The following is a 16,199-nucleotide window of genomic DNA, read 5'->3' as shown; positions in this document are numbered from 1 at the left end:
CAAGTCGGGGATAACAAATTGTTTTCATGATGTCTCATTAATGTGTTGAAACAAAGAGGATGTGCCTACGAACCAATGAGAAAATTTCTTAGGTTTGCCTCGATTTTGTGATGTCAAAATTGAGGACAACGATATGGCAATACAACATTCCACTATTTATAATGTCTAGTTAATAGGCTTCCATTTCCGTCGACATTTGAATGGTAGAGCGTGGGGGCATATTTAAGGCATTTAATCAAGGTGTGAATTACATAGAGGTCACAAATGTAATTCATTCCTAAAGTTCTTTATGCATATACAACTAAGTAGACTCACGCCTACATAAGCAAGATACTTGGGCACTACTTGTGGTAAATATAATGAAATTTCGACTATCAAGCTCAAAAAACTATGAAAAATAGCTGTAAAATATTGGTATTGCGCACACCCAATATTTTTGACTGACTACATCAGATTCATAAAAGAGTAATATTTCCTCTTTGCCCTGCAGTCACCAATTATATTTCCCTATTAGGAATAAATAAGCTCGAAACCAACCAAGTTTTACTGAGCAATACTCAGAAAAATAAATAATTCCAAGGCTTTCTCTGGAGATGCCCTACATTCATATATAATCTAGAGCCTTTAATTATTCTATCCTTCTCCTAAGTGAACTTCCTTTTGCTCTTATGATTGTAAAGGATATGATATAAAATATCAAGAGCACTAATTTATTTGTACGATGTCAGAAGGCCAATTTTCAAGATATTAATAATATTATTTGCTTCACCTTAGTTTTCCTCACTTTTTATATAGCATATTTATAGCCTAAAATATTTCCGGTTTCACCGATAATTCTTTTAAAAGTTTTCCCGAATAAAATCACCATAGTCAATTCAACTTGATAGGCAGGCAGGTTTGTAAGCTTTGATAAATAATTCCAACTTTGAGAATAACTCTGATATAAAGTATATTGTGTGCAAAAGTTTGTCTCTTGAGTAAACTTTTGTAGTTTTTAAATTTTTTTGTACAAACTTGATAGGATGGCAAGATTGATGCTCTAATACCACTGTAAATAGCCCGAATAGATATTTTCTCCAAACTTTCATAAAAATAAAATTTTGAATACAACAGAAAGCTCATGCAAATAAAACCAGGAATATAAACCAGTGGATGCTCATTATAGTACATAGTTTAAAACAACTTCAGATTTGCTATTGTATTATAATAAGCAACAATACAATAACATGATCAACAAAGCCCATATAAATTCTTCAGAAATATGTTATTGCATTATACATTAGCAATACAATAACAAACCTTAAATATCCAATTCTTAAAAAATAGTATTACAGTTAGATTGGAAATACCAAGATAGAACTTGGATGTGCAATGTGAATTATGTCTTGAATCCACCACTAGGCTGAATTAGGTTTTCATTTGATTCACAAGAAGAGCCTGGAGGTGTTCGTCCTCAGGATCATGACATTGAAAGTGAAGCCCCCACTTCCTCAATGGGAAAAGTAAAAATAGTATCAAAATCCAAGTGTGCCCAAATGAAAGAAGCTTTCCTTATTTTATTGGTCATAATTGTGACCCTTCAACTCCCCTCTTGTGTCTTTTTGTCTAATTCTTCATTTGTCATTTTTAGCCCACTTTATAATATTAAATTAACCTTTTATAAATTTACATTACCCATATTCACTTTGTTGATTTTTTCGGATCGCTGCAAATGTACTTGCATTGCTTATTGAGGTATATGTTTTCCATATGCAACATCCTCTTTTTATATTGAACATAGGTCATGAATAGACATGCCCCTTCACGGGACATGTCTATTCAATAATCAAATAATTGTTTTATATAATCTGAACTATTGTTTTATATATATATATATATATATATATATATGTATATATATATATATATGTATATATATATATATTTCTCTCATATAATAAGTTTATATCTCATATATAATGTGTACAGTCATATAGTTATCCCATTGAAGCTACCAAACATTAACACTCCCTCTTAGCAATGGAGGATAAACACAAGACAAATATTACACCATTGGTAATATTAAGAATTTAAGGAAAACTCATAAGTTTTCTACCATTAATATCGCATAAGATATCAAGAGTGTTGATCTCTAGAATATCAACATATGATATTTATCAATTACTCAAAACAAAGTTTAGATATCACATTTGATATCAAGAGTCTTGATCTCCTAGAATATCGATATCTGATATTCATCAAGTACTCAAAACAAGGTTCAGATATCACATTTGATATCAAGAGTATTGGCCTCCCAGAATATTAATGATATTCACCACTTACTCAAAATGTTTAGATATCACATTTGATATCAAGAGTATTGGCCTCCCAAAATATGAATGATATTCATCAGTTACTCAAAACATTTAGATATCACATTTGATATCAAGAGTATTGGCCTCCCAGAATATCAATGATATTCACCAAGTACTCTAAGAGTAATGGCCTCCTAGAATGTTGAGATGCAAGACATTCACCATTTACTCAATTTATTTCATCTCATAACACAAGTTTATTGTAAGATCATCACCTTACAAAAACTTCTCCAAATACAAGTGATGATCATTTGGAAGTCATCACTTCCTCGAGATGTACATAGGTGATAGGTCCATAGCACACATAGATTTTAACATTGATGTAAAAATCGCCTGAGGAGATTAATCGCCTAGGCTTGAAAAAGTTTAATCGGGAAAAATCGGGGAAAAAATCGGGAACTAAAAAACCACTAAATTTTAATAAAAAAATGTGATTTTTTTACAGAATTCAATGTTTTTTTGCATCTAATGACTTAATTACTAACAATACATAAGAAACAATCATGTTTAGATATCTATCAATGCAAAAAGAGTTATTAATCGGTAAATTACTAACAAGTAAGTAGTGACAAGTTGTAAATTACTAACAACTAACAAGTTCACAACACATGAGAAGTATTCTCATAAATAAAGTGTCAAATGTAAAGAGTTCAAATAAGCACATCAACATGACTACAAATATAAGTACAAATGTCAAATATAGGACTACATCTTCCTCTTCCCAGTCGCTTTACTAGCGAGTGCGGGAGAGGGTAAAGCTCTAGAACTAAAACCCCGTAGGGTTTGTGCCCGTGTCTGTGTTTGTGCCAATGCAGGAGATGGTGTAGCTATAGAACTAGATGTCGGTAGTTCCACATTCGCTGCGCGCAAGATGTCAAGGTCCTCTATAGTAAGCTCAATGTCATCATCCTCATCATCGCCCTCCTTGATGTCATCCAAATCGATGTCATATCCAGTTCCACCCCCTTCCTCCTCCACAGCCTCCTCCGCGGCCTCCCTCTCCAAATTGGAGATGTCCTCCTGTGTAAATAAGGGAGCCTGCTCCTGCGCTGTCCAATCATAATAAGGATCTATCTCATCCAAATCGATTGGCCCAAGAGGATCTTGTTGTGCCTTTTTCATGCGCAATTTAAGATTATATTGCACATAGACCATGTCATTCATCCTCTTTTGGGACAACCTGTTTCTCTTTTTTGTGTGGATGGCCTCAAACAAACTCCAGTTGCACTCACAATGTGATGTGCTGCAAGGCTGTAATAGGATTCTGAGAGCAAATTTTGCAAGATTTGGAGTGCTTGCACCCCAAGTGGTCCACCAAGCCACTGCATCACAAAAATTGTACAAGTTAGAAAATACTAATAGACAACAAAAAGTGAAACATAAATGTTAATTTAGCATTTGAGATTCAAAAGTTTGCAAATGTATTACCTGGGGTTTGTGTAAGCCTTGCTCTCTTGCAGAGAGAAGTGGAGAACACCTTGCCCCCTGCTGAAGTGAAGATCTCCTGCTCAGCGATGATTTTATCTCTTGTTTCCTCGCTGAGGCCTCTGATGACCTCTCCATCAGGATCTGCATATGTACCATCAGCCCTAAAACCAAAAACCAAAAACAAATAAGTCTTGCAATTTTAGTACACACCCAACACCCTACGAAAGCAAAATGAACTCAAGTCTTCGTTAACTTAAATTTGAGTAAGAATGAGCTTACGGTATACCTAAAACGTGGGTTGAGGAAATATCCTGCTGCATGAATGGGTTGGTGGAGCTGATTATTCCACCTTCTATCAATGATCTGCCAAATGGGTTCATATTTGATGCTTTCCCCCTTGTAGTAATTTTTGACAGATTCTTTGGCCTTGTCCATGGCCTCATATAGTTCACTCATTGGCTTTTGGTCTCCATCAACCAAACGTAGAACTCTGACTAAAGGCTCAGACACCTGCAATATAAATTTGAAATTAGTTGACAAGTTACAAAATTATTATTTACTTGAGTTACAAACTTAGTACATTATAAAGTTGTAAGTGTAAACTAAAACTTAAAGTTTTGTAGTTACCTTTACTATTTCATCAGCCTTATCTTCAAAATATTTATCAAACACAATCCGCACAACATTCTCTCCTTCACTCTTCTTTGAAAATGTGGAAGCAAGCCATTTTTTGGAAACAAACATTTGCTTCAAAGAAGCCAAATTATCGAGAATGCTTTGCAATGTCAAAAAAATCGTTGCAAACTTTGTGGCGGCAGGCCTGACAATTTCTTTGCCATCAGTGTGCTCTCTCATCAGGCTAAGGACCCATGGGTGATTGTATATGTATTTTGTCACTCGCCTTGCATCCTCCACAATTGGAGTGACCCACTCAAGTTTGCCCATGTCCTCCAAAAGAAGGTCAAGGACATGTGCTGCACACGGGGTCCAAGAGAGAGTGGGGTGCCTCTGCTGTAGGAGTTTTCCTGCCAATTGTAAAAGAAAATACTAATTAGTTTCCAACTTTTCAAAAATATCAAACTATTAAAAATTCTTCTTGTGAAATTCACAATGCACATGCAATATAAAATTACAGTTTACCTGCTGATACATATGCAACAGCATTGTCTGTGATGATTTGCACCACATTTTCAATGCCAATCTCTAAGACCATGTTCTCCAACATCAATGCCAATGTCTGAGCATTTTTTACCTTGTTGGAGGCATTGATTGATTTTCGGAATACCACATTATCATTACAACAGTCCAAAAAATTAATTATGGCCCTGCTCTTCCCATTCGTCCACCCGTTAGAAAGAATGGTGCAACCAAATTTTGTCCATTCTTGTTTCTGTTCCTAAACAAATGCTTTGGCCCTCTCAACAACATTTCCAATAAGCCTACAAAAACAAAATTTAGTTATGTCTTAGATTCTTAGTAATTTAAAATTGATTTAGACTTTAGTAATCAACATTCTAATTTCTAGATAAATTAATTAAAATTTAGAACTAAGTAAAAAGTTAAAAATTAAAAGGAAATCAAGTGTAATAAAATTATTCGCTTACCTACCACCCAACACAGAACGAGAAGGGGACTTGTACCCCTTTCCTGCAAATGTCAACCCTGTGGCCAAAGCCTCCCAATAGGGACTGTCAACAACACTAATAGGAAGGTTGTTGAAAACCTAGAAATCTGCTAGTGCATTGTCCAACTGGTCATGGACCTCCTTATTCCATCTAGTGGCCTCTAATGAAGGTTGTGCACACGCGGCCCACGATAAGAGCTGACCATGCTCTCAATGGCTGCCTCCTCCTCTTGAACATCAACGAAACTGCCCTGGGTCTCTGCTATGGCTGCCCTAACATGCAATTTATTCTGCTCTCTTTGCAATTTTTTTTGCTCTCCAGCTGCGAGCAAGGCATTTGCAAACCTTTTTGTTTCTTCTGTTGTACTCTCACAAGGATTCGTATCATGTTTTGAGATCCCTGCGATGTGATATTTGAACCGGTAAATGCCTCCGGATATTACTTTTTCACATCGGATGCAAATCACTTTGGTTGGTTCATCGAGTGCTTCATAGGCATATTTCCATGCTTGATCTCTCGCATTCTTTGGCTTGGTGCCAATGTAGCCTAAAGGGCATGGAGTCAATGGCCATTTGTTTGCCATTTAAAACTGTTGTGGGCTGCCTACACATACAAATTTAAAAAAGAAAACTATAAATAAATTATAACAAGATCAAAGTTAACAGTTAAACAAAGAATTCAAGCAACATTCCAATAACAGCGCCAATAAATTGAAATCCAAATAACATTCAAACAAACTAGCTGCTAGGGTTTCAAATTTTTCAAAAAAGTGCAAATTTCTAACATAAATTCGATCTAGAATAGAAAAAAAAGCAAATGAATGCATTTAATCTTTGCTTACATTCATCAAATGCATTCCTAACTAATTAGGAATGTATTTTTATCCATTTACATGCAAGAAAAAAAAATACAATCTCTTGCAAAAATAAAAAACAAAGATTCAAATCACTTACCTAGTAACGAAGAAATCAAATCAAAAGGCCTCCAAATGCACTCGATTCCGCTTGTTTCTTGCCAAGAACTCCTCCTCTATCCTCTCCTCTCCAAAATGCCCTAAGCAATGTAAAAACAGAATGAAAAAAATGTGTTTATTCATCACTTTATGTGACTGCTGGGCGTGGGCGATTTTTTTGCAACAAATCACGATTTTTAGGCGATTAATCTGTGATTTTTTGGAAAAAATCTGCAAAAAAAAATCGCGATTTTTGGAGCGACTAAATCGCCGGCCCCAAAAAATCGCGATTTTATCTCGTATCACCGATTAATCGGCGATACTCACATCTATGGATTTTAAAACTCCCTTTGAATCCAAATCTCCCTCTTTTTCTTGCAAGAACACTCCTCATATGCTATTGTGTATAAAAACCTAAGATTTGTAATCTGTAATAGTCAAACAACATTATATGATAAACCCAAAGACATCATTCAGATTCACTTCCCAAGCTGTTATTCTGATCACATTTAACAGTCGGCATTCTATCTTTTATTATCTTTGTCATTTCTTCTTTGGATCGTCACCTTGCAAAAAACTTTAATTCATCTGTTGTCCCATTATATCTCAGGTATAAAATTTAATGAAACATAAGCATTCTTGTCATATATATCTTGACAATATTATTCAAGAAAACTCGTGATTGACCATTGAATGTTATGCATTTATAAAGTGTCATTCAAATCTTTAGATGGTGCCTTTGTCTTTCCAAGTTCTGCCGCTAACCAAATATGAGAAGAATGATGGCTGTAGAATATTCTTAATGTGAAACATATATATCTTAGTACATTCAATAGATGGCTTGAAGTATGACAAATTCTTCAAGGAAAGAGAAATGAATGATGACTTTGAAAATTTGTCATTAATGCTATTTCAACATAGTTTTGTGCAGCCCGATAGAAACCTTTCCCCTGTTGGATGCCAATGCTGATTAAATGCCATAATTTAATCTTCCTGAATTATTTGTTAGTTCTTTAAAACCACACCATTCTTTTCACAAGCTTTGTTTGTGTCAGAGATTTTGATAGGAATAGCAGAGCTCCACGACCACTGGTACCAAGACTCCATTCCCATAGACATCTGTCCCAAAGAGCTCTGTTCTTTGAGCTGCATACTGTTGTTCCTGTCGCTCGAGTGACAGGACCAAAACCCCATGATATACGTCTTCGATCAAACAATTTAATAGTATTACAAATATCAATAATCTTCTGACAATCATGAATAATCCTTAAGTAGACAAGAATATCTCGTATCCAAGAGAACACCATCCTTCTTTCCATACTCATTTCATTATCACCATTCTATAATGACTTATCCTTTAACATCAATGAAAAACATGCCAAAGTCAACAAATATTGAATTACCAGTACTACACTGATTGCACTTTCTTTTTATCCAATGTTTATTCCTTTTCCACGTTATGCTTATTTTCATCATTTTACTCATTTAACCTGAAGTATAATGAGATAATCTGCCAACTTGTAGAGCTTTGTTTGTGCTAGTTGTTGATGTGGAATCATATGCAAAGAACTTGATAGAATTCGGAGCCCATACAGATAGAAATTTCGGTTTGTTCAAGAAGCCTTGTGCACCACAGAGAAGAAATATCTGTGCTACATACAAACTCGTTCATGTGATCACTGATTTAATCCTTGCAAAGGTTGAAATCTGTCTTTTGATCGCACAGTTGTAAATCTCGAAATCTGCAATATTTTACAATAACCATTGATTACTTTCTTACATTTGCAGACCTGCTGTGATACCATGTTGATGTTTTTCAGATCGTTGCAAATGTACTTGTATTCCCTGTTGAGGTATATGTTTTCCATATACAACATCCTCATTTTATATTGAACATAGGTCATGAATAGACATGTCCCTTCATGGGACATGTCTATTCAATAATAAAATAATTATTTTATATAAACTTAACTATATATATATATATATATATATATATTTCTCTCATCTAATAAGTTTATATCTCACATAAAATTATATCTCATATATAATTACATGTACAGTCATATAGTTATCCAATTGAAGCTACCAAACATTAACACACTTAAGTGACTATTTTGCATATGTTTAATTCATTTAAATTATTATTTTTTGCTCCTTTTTGTTTCAATTTGTATATTTGTCACTTTTTGTTTATGATGTTTGAAGTTGAACTATCAATGGTAAAGTATCATGCTATGGAATGGTTTATTTTTGTATATTTCTTACATTTCTTTATATATATATATATATATATATATATATATATATATATATATTTCAACATCCAAAATCCCCAAAAAAGTGATATTCATGCATAAGCGCATTGGAATCCTGCACCCACATCAGCATGAGAACAATAATCGTTAACTTAGTATCTAACCAATATTGTATTGCATCCAGATGTTGGGAGCAATGCTTAAAAGATCCACTTTTATAAGCTTGATAATTCTTGTTGGATATGGGTTAGATTTCTTAAACTTGAATTAGGTTTCTTTTTAGTATGCAATGATTAGAAATATACTGTAATTGGTCAAGGCTTTCATAACTCCTGCACGTTTTAAATACTTTTTTTCACATTTCCTGTTTATGCCTTGCCCTTATAATATGAGATGCTTATACTTCTTTATGTCATTCCACATTTTAGTGGCCAATGCATGTTATTAATTTGTGAATTTTTGTATGAGTACATTTATTAGTATATGATTTGATGAATATGCACTATTCATTCTGTTCCTTTCATGCATTATGAAGTCTTGCTGGTTACAGATATGGAGATTCTCTTCCTCGGATAAGTGTTGGTGAACTGGAGCAAGGAAAGATGTGGTTGAATGAAACATTTTGTCTAATAAGGCAAGTGGTATCTTTATAACTTTGCAGGCATCATTACTAAAAATGTGTGTTACATTTTGCATTTTGTATTTAATAGAAATCCCATTTGGTAAGGTCAGTATAGAAATCTCAACATATTGGTGAGAGTTGTGTCACCACCAGCCTCAGTGTATTATCTTGTATACAGTGTGTCCACTCTAGCATGCACTTCATCAGAACTTATAATACACCTAAAAATCTGGAAACAGCAAATCTATACTTGGCTACATTACTTGGGCCTCAGCTGGGAGATTTACAATCAAACTTCATTTGTCTACAGAAAAAAAAGGATGATGTTGTCTGAAAGTTTCATTAATCCTTTTTTCAGAATTAGTTTGTTTACATGTCACTGTTTCAAGATTTAATTGTTAACCATAGCACAGCCCCTCTTAATTGTGCGTGTTAGTAACCCTAAATATATACATATTTTCCTGGGTGAATCCGGATACAAATTAGGGCCCATTATTTAATTGGAAACAATTGTCATATGTAATTCAGTAAGCCTATAAAGATGGGAGCCTCTCAAATATACATTTAATAAGACAGCAATGTTCTCTTTTATTAAACAAATATTAAAATATCTAAATGTTTAATCCCATGCCTTGCATAGCATGTCAATATTCTTTGAGACCCCTTCCCATCTCCGTCATTATCATGATCACTAAGCCATTCTTTGTGGCTTAACTTCTTTCTCTAAGTGGGCCATGTCTCCCACCCATCACTTGGTTTAGTCACTTAATACATTCATTGTGACATTTGCTGATGATGGCATATACTGCTTCCCTAACTATCTTACACAGTGATTTACAAATATTTTCACTTTTAATGTTCTATGCTTGTTATCAAAGAAAATTTCTTTAAAATTTGATAGGTGTATACTATGTGTTAAATTTTTTTGGAGTGGTTCTAGTCTTGGGACTCGATCTATGATTTGAAAATTTTGAGAGAATTAGTGTCTTGCTGTTTAATTATCAGGGAGAGGGGGACTGTCTAAGTTTGATGTACAGATGTTTTTAACCTTGTTTCCTTGATTTTCTCAACTCTTTTCCACTTTCAGTTCATTGTGTTCAAAATTTGTAAAAGTGGGACTTATTTGGTATCTTGCATGTATTTGAGATGTGCATGGAATTCTAATCTTTTCCTTCAATTTTATCTATTAAGTTAATCTTTTGTTTAAAATCGGGAAAGCTAGGTTTCATTGTCATTAGTGTGTTCATGCAAAACAGTGAAGCACTCCAAAGTTCCAAACTCGACCAAATTCTTATTCAATGAATTGCTTTACATTTGTGTTGGCCAACAGATTTGTTCCCCTAGTTTAGTTATTATTTTGACTCTGTTTTCCACAATAAGAACAGATCTTTTAGTAATAATTAGTTGAATGATGAAGGATTCCCCTCTGAATTCTATTCAGGCACAACCTACGACAAATTTGCAATTAATGAATTTGAATTTTGAGTAGTATATTTTTAACCTGAAAGTACAAAGGCATTTAATTGATATCCATCACATCAGCACATAATGGGTACAAAACATGAATACGAATTGATGTTGAATAACTTTCCTTGCTAAGACTCACAAATCTTACGCAATATTTACGAAATGATTTCTTAATAACTGCAACTAAAGACTGTTGATGTGAGTTTTAGTCCACTACAACATGCAAAATCAAACACTCAATGTTTTGAAGTGAAACACCAAATATTCAACTCCCTGTTGATATGAAGTCACTTATTCTGCTGTAAGAATTGCCTTGTGTGGTAAGCCGATGATAAAAATGCATAACTGCGATTGATATGAAATCTTTTGCATTCATTTGATGGGATGAAAGGTGAGATAATGATTTGAAAACCATTACTATCTACCAAGAAGCTTGCACTAGGTGGATGGAGTCGCTGGCAAGATTACACCTAGTAGAGTCCTAGTCCATCAATATTTCTTTGCATTCCTTGTTTGAAGTAAAAGTAGTAGCAAAAGTGAAGGAATTAGTCCAAGTGTTAAAGAAAGAAGTGTATTTTCATTGTGCATTACAAAGCCAAATCATTAGAATCAAGTTGAGAAGTCTTGAATGAACTAGCAGAAGTCCCTTTAACATTGCCACAAATCACATCATTTCAGCTGAGTGAGTATCCACGGTAAAAGAACCTTGAAGTCATCTTGTGATCTTACTTTGCAGGCTTAGCATAAGAAGTGACTTTATATCAAGAGAGAATTGAATATTTGGTGTTTCACTTCAAAACATTGAGTGTTTGATTTTGTATGTTGTAGTGGACTAACACTCACATCAACAAAGACAAGCAAGCATGCAAAAATACCGATTTGCAATTTGAGGTACGACAATTTTCAATTAATTAGAACAAGGTCGACACAATTTTTTTGAACTCATATCCGTCCAAATGCACAAATTTAGAGCCCAATTGAAAGTATCATTACTTTTCATTCAAAGATGTAAAGTTTACTTCAAAATAGCATTTTAAGACAAGCATATTGTAAATGTTTTTTTAAAAATTATCAGATCCCCATGCCAATCTCACGGTCAACTATATAGTCTTTTACAATCTCATAAAATGACTCTCAGGGTTTCAGAATCAATCAAAGTTTTCAAAAACAAACTAAATTAGCCAAAAACTTTCTAAACATTCCCCAATCGCCTATTAGGAACTACCCCCAAAATTTGCTATCTAATTAGGTAGCCTATGCAGTTAGATAGCTACGACTAGACAACTTCCCTTGATCTTGCGGATTGGGCTGTATGCACTAGTGTGGTGTACGTTGCCTTCCACTCCTTGCACAAACCCATGAACTCTTGAACAACTTGGATGTTTGTAACATTAACATGGGCCATAATTTGCCTCAACATGTCTTGCTTTATCTCCTTCATCCTTCTATGTGGGTAGGTAAGTGTCCTAGACACACATACATCAAGGTCTTTATCTTCGCTAGCTTCAAAACGTCCTCAATTGTCAACAACTTTGCTTCCTGGGCCTTCTTGATCTCTTCCCTCAACCTCAAAGTATAGCATTTTCACCTTTTGGAACTACACCATTTTCATCGACATATGACACATGGTTACACATAAGGTGATCCATCAAAGACCGAGCAAGTTCACCAAGTCCTTTATCGAGTACTGAATTGCATCATTCCACATCTAAGGTTTATTTTTATCCACCAACTTGGAAGGCCTTTTTATTAGGAACTTGGTCATGCCATATTTTGGACATCATTAATTTGTAGACCAGATTCGCCCATGCATTCTCTTCCTTCTCCCCAACCAATGTCTGTGAATCTAACCCTCTAGTGGCTGCAACCAATTCATCATAAATTTTCTTAACTTCAATGATGTAGGTCTTCCCTCATTAGATGACAACTTTTAACCATTCATCAAATACTATCACAATCATGCTCCCTCGTTGTGCTTGATATATCAACTTTTGGCTGTTCGGTGAATTAGGGTCGAATGACTAGGGTTCTTGAGACACAAATTATGGATTGGGTCTGGATCGCATCAATATATTCTGCCATCACTCTCGACATTTTTCTTCTTTTTTGCATCCTTCTAGGAATGACTCAACATTCTCTCTATAGAGGTCTTGAAATGGGTGGTTTTTCCTCATTCCGTCACCTGCTCCAAGGTCTATTTTCTCCACCTTAAAGTTTCCTACACTAGGCTCCTAAAATCCCTTCTTTGTCAGAAGTCTAGTCTATTGATCAAACAGACATTGTCGAGGTGGATTTTTGTTTTTTAGGTTTCGGTGTGGCTCCCTAACATCTGCTAACTATGTTGTTAAGAGGCAAGGCAATGGGGGTGGATATTTTTCTTGCTCACTGCGGCCTCCAACCATTTGGGGGTTCCCTCAGAGGAATCTGCAATTTGAGTGTGTTAATTGGGGGTAAGATTGACCATACTCAACGCACTCATTAAATCTGTAGTGTCACCCAAATCAATGGTTACATGTGTTTGGTATCCCATATCTAGCTTGGGGAATTCCATTTACTTCTTTGACCATCTTTTTCTCAACTTCTCCAAAATCCACGTCAATCATCATTTCTTTTGTTTGACGTCCCTTTTCCTTAGATCGTGTCCTTCATCGAGTCACCATTGTAGGAGGGGCCATTGGAGGATTGGTAGACTTCTTTGGGAAGATTCGCTGGCTTTTATTTTGAACCTACTTGCATCACAGTTTGAGCAGTTTTGTCAATAAACATGAATGTGACTTTTGTTCCTTTGAAGTTCTTGTTGATCTCATTCCTTGTGGTTGAGTTTTTGTCATGTCCCCATATTTATAAGATTTAATTAAAGTAAATAAATAATAGAATAAGTAATAGTAAATAATAAATTTTATATTGTTTATCAAAAATGTAATGAAGAGATTAGTATCATAATCAATTGAAGAATAAGAATTAGCAATAGATAATAAAAATTAATAACTAAATATAAAATATTATAAATATAGAAAACTGTTTAACAAAGGAACTACGTTGCTATATATTAAATATATATTCAAGACCAAAGTCACGGCTAAGGGATGTGACTTGGTCAAGAAGACACCGATTCCACTCATTAGATTAAAGTGGCCGAGCATATATAGAGATCGACAAGGGATTTAGGCAAGGGAGCGAGCTAGGAATAAGAAGTATCTAGGTTAATCTATGGAATTACGGAGCATATAACCGCCAGCATTAATAATAGGCAATTCCGATAAGGACTTTGCACAACCAGCATTTGGAGAATACCACCAATGAATCAATAATATTTGAGATCAAAGTCAATAGAATTGATTGGCAAGGACGGCAGTAGCAGGCAGAGTTGCATAGACCGTATAAAGCAAGGTAAGAAAAGATTAAAAAAATTACAGTCCAGAGACAGGATATCAGACATCAAGAACGGACTTGGAGGGGGAACAGATGAGTGGCATGGAAGGAGGATGATAAATGGATAGAGTAGACATGACAATGATTTAAAGATGCAAGTAGCATATAAAACATATTAAAACTATCCAACGCAGACACAAAGATTTAATGGTCTGTGATCACAATGGTTAATTCATTCCAAACGGTAATGTGGACTAAGGATGAGTGAGAAACATGGGACATGAGTAATACTGGGACAAGCTATAGAAGAAGCAATAAGGTAGGGAGAAAAATGACGAGCAGATACAAAGACATGCTAAGGATGATAACTATAGATTGATTATATAATCTCCTAGTTTAATGGCAGTGTGGGACACTATCAGGTTTTACTAGCAACAACGAAGTGTCAATAATCATAAAGAAACCAATGAACATAGTTGAACAGAGGAAGACATCAGCCAACTGGGCAGAGGTAATTTATAGCTAAAGACTTCAGCGTATGGGTAGAAGAGTCCCAACCAACTATAAAATTATATCACATATATATCAAGCTTTCGCATAGATATGTTAGATGAAGTTTATTCTATTCAAATGAAAAATTAGATCATAGAATTATTAGTTGATCACCATGGGCATCTCCATTTGACAAGACCATTCAAATAAATAAGTTATAATACCTGGAGGATTCGATCTGATCAGGGAGTTACATCTGGGACTCCTCACAAGACATTTATCAGCATTTATCAGCATACGCAATACCTTAGAACAACACAACTGCAAAGGTTATTACCATAGTGACCACAACATTAGATAAGGATGATTAAGTGTCTGAGCCACTTCATATTAGTGATCAACAGGACAAGAAGATCACCCAAATACTCTCATTGTTGGTATCGAAGACTTATATAACATGATTGGTGAGTGGCAAGTTGCACTTGCAATAACACCCGATTACATACATATCATTTGTGATACAACATGAGGTAGGACTTTGACTACATGGACATGGATAGAGAGCATCCAGGCATCACTAGACAGAAGAAGGAAAGAGTATATTATAAGCTGCTCACACCCACATCACAGATGAAATTAAGTTGTTGCTGAAGATACAAACACATTGTAATCATAGTTTACATATAAAGATATTGTGATGAAGGGCTGTACAAATAAGATCACAGAGGATACTAAATTCTAGTCTATATACTAGATCAGGAGATATGTTAAGATTGTAACACCTATTATATTGAAGAGAATCACAGTATATATAGATGAGATGGTAGCATATAGTCCTACAGAAAATATACTGATTGGATTTAGAATATCAATAGTAAATACATTTTGGAGACCAATATTGATCTTGGTATACCGATATTCATCTCGATAAATTGTAATAATATCCGACTTTTTTGTGGAATCAGTCCCAAATTCTATGACTGAATGGGGGACATTACTGGTTTCTTGGCTGTTTGTTCATTCAACCACTTCTTTCTTCTCTAAATGACATGAAATGTCTTAAATTCTAGATTGTCCAGTCAATTTCAGGTACTAGAAGTGCTTTGGCTTGTTCATACATTGGATCTTACTAGAGAGCTGCCATCTTCAAATGAAAATCAACAATTTGATGCAATGTAAACCTCCTCCATAATCTCTTCACAATCTATTCTTCATTTAGACAATTTTCCCAGTAATCCTCCAAATGAGGTATATTGGACTTACAAGTCTCATTGGCATGCAGCTTTTAAATTGATGTTGTCATTGATTGGCAACCAGTCAAGGAAGATAAAGATGTTACAAAGTAACACTATCACAGGTTGAAGAATGAACTGGTACACGTGTATGATAAGACAATCAGAGCCACAACCGACAGACATGCATGAAAGACAATTGATGGTCATTTATGAGGCGAGTCACCATGGATGTGACAAGGTGTAAGGTTAGTGAAAGTTGATGTGATAGGTGTTAAGGTCGAAACAAAGCAAGCAAGGACAAAGGCTACACATAGGTTCACAGATGGACTGGCGGGGCTGCCAATCTAGACTCTAGGAGTAGGGGTCACAGGTTTTTTGCGAGCAACTCGGGTAT

General features: G+C 35.0%; 1 protein-coding gene across 4 annotated transcripts in view; it reads left to right on the top strand.

Annotated features, from left to right (window-relative positions):
• The window catches only part of LOC149529598 (primase-helicase Twinkle, chloroplastic/mitochondrial-like), a 214,277-nt gene that overhangs the window by 157,434 nt on the left and 40,644 nt on the right, over positions 1–16,199 (top strand). For 2 of the 4 annotated variants that reach the window (XM_089809441.1, XM_089809443.1), the window contains one exon: positions 9,153–9,251. In XM_089809441.1, the coding sequence (XP_089665567.1) occupies positions 9,153–9,251 (99 nt within the window). The remainder of the gene's footprint in view (positions 1–9,152; positions 9,252–16,199) is intronic. The other 2 variants (XM_089809444.1, XM_089809442.1) reach the window with 1 other exon arrangement.

Source organism: Cupressus sempervirens, chromosome 11, assembly GCF_028749045.1.
Source record: "Cupressus sempervirens isolate cs-2001-9-10 chromosome 11, ASM2874904v1, whole genome shotgun sequence".
NCBI classification, from domain to species: Eukaryota; Viridiplantae; Streptophyta; class Pinopsida; order Cupressales; family Cupressaceae; genus Cupressus; species Cupressus sempervirens.
The sequence above is the reverse complement of the archived record's forward strand: the minus strand, read 5'-3'. Positions and strand labels throughout refer to the sequence as shown.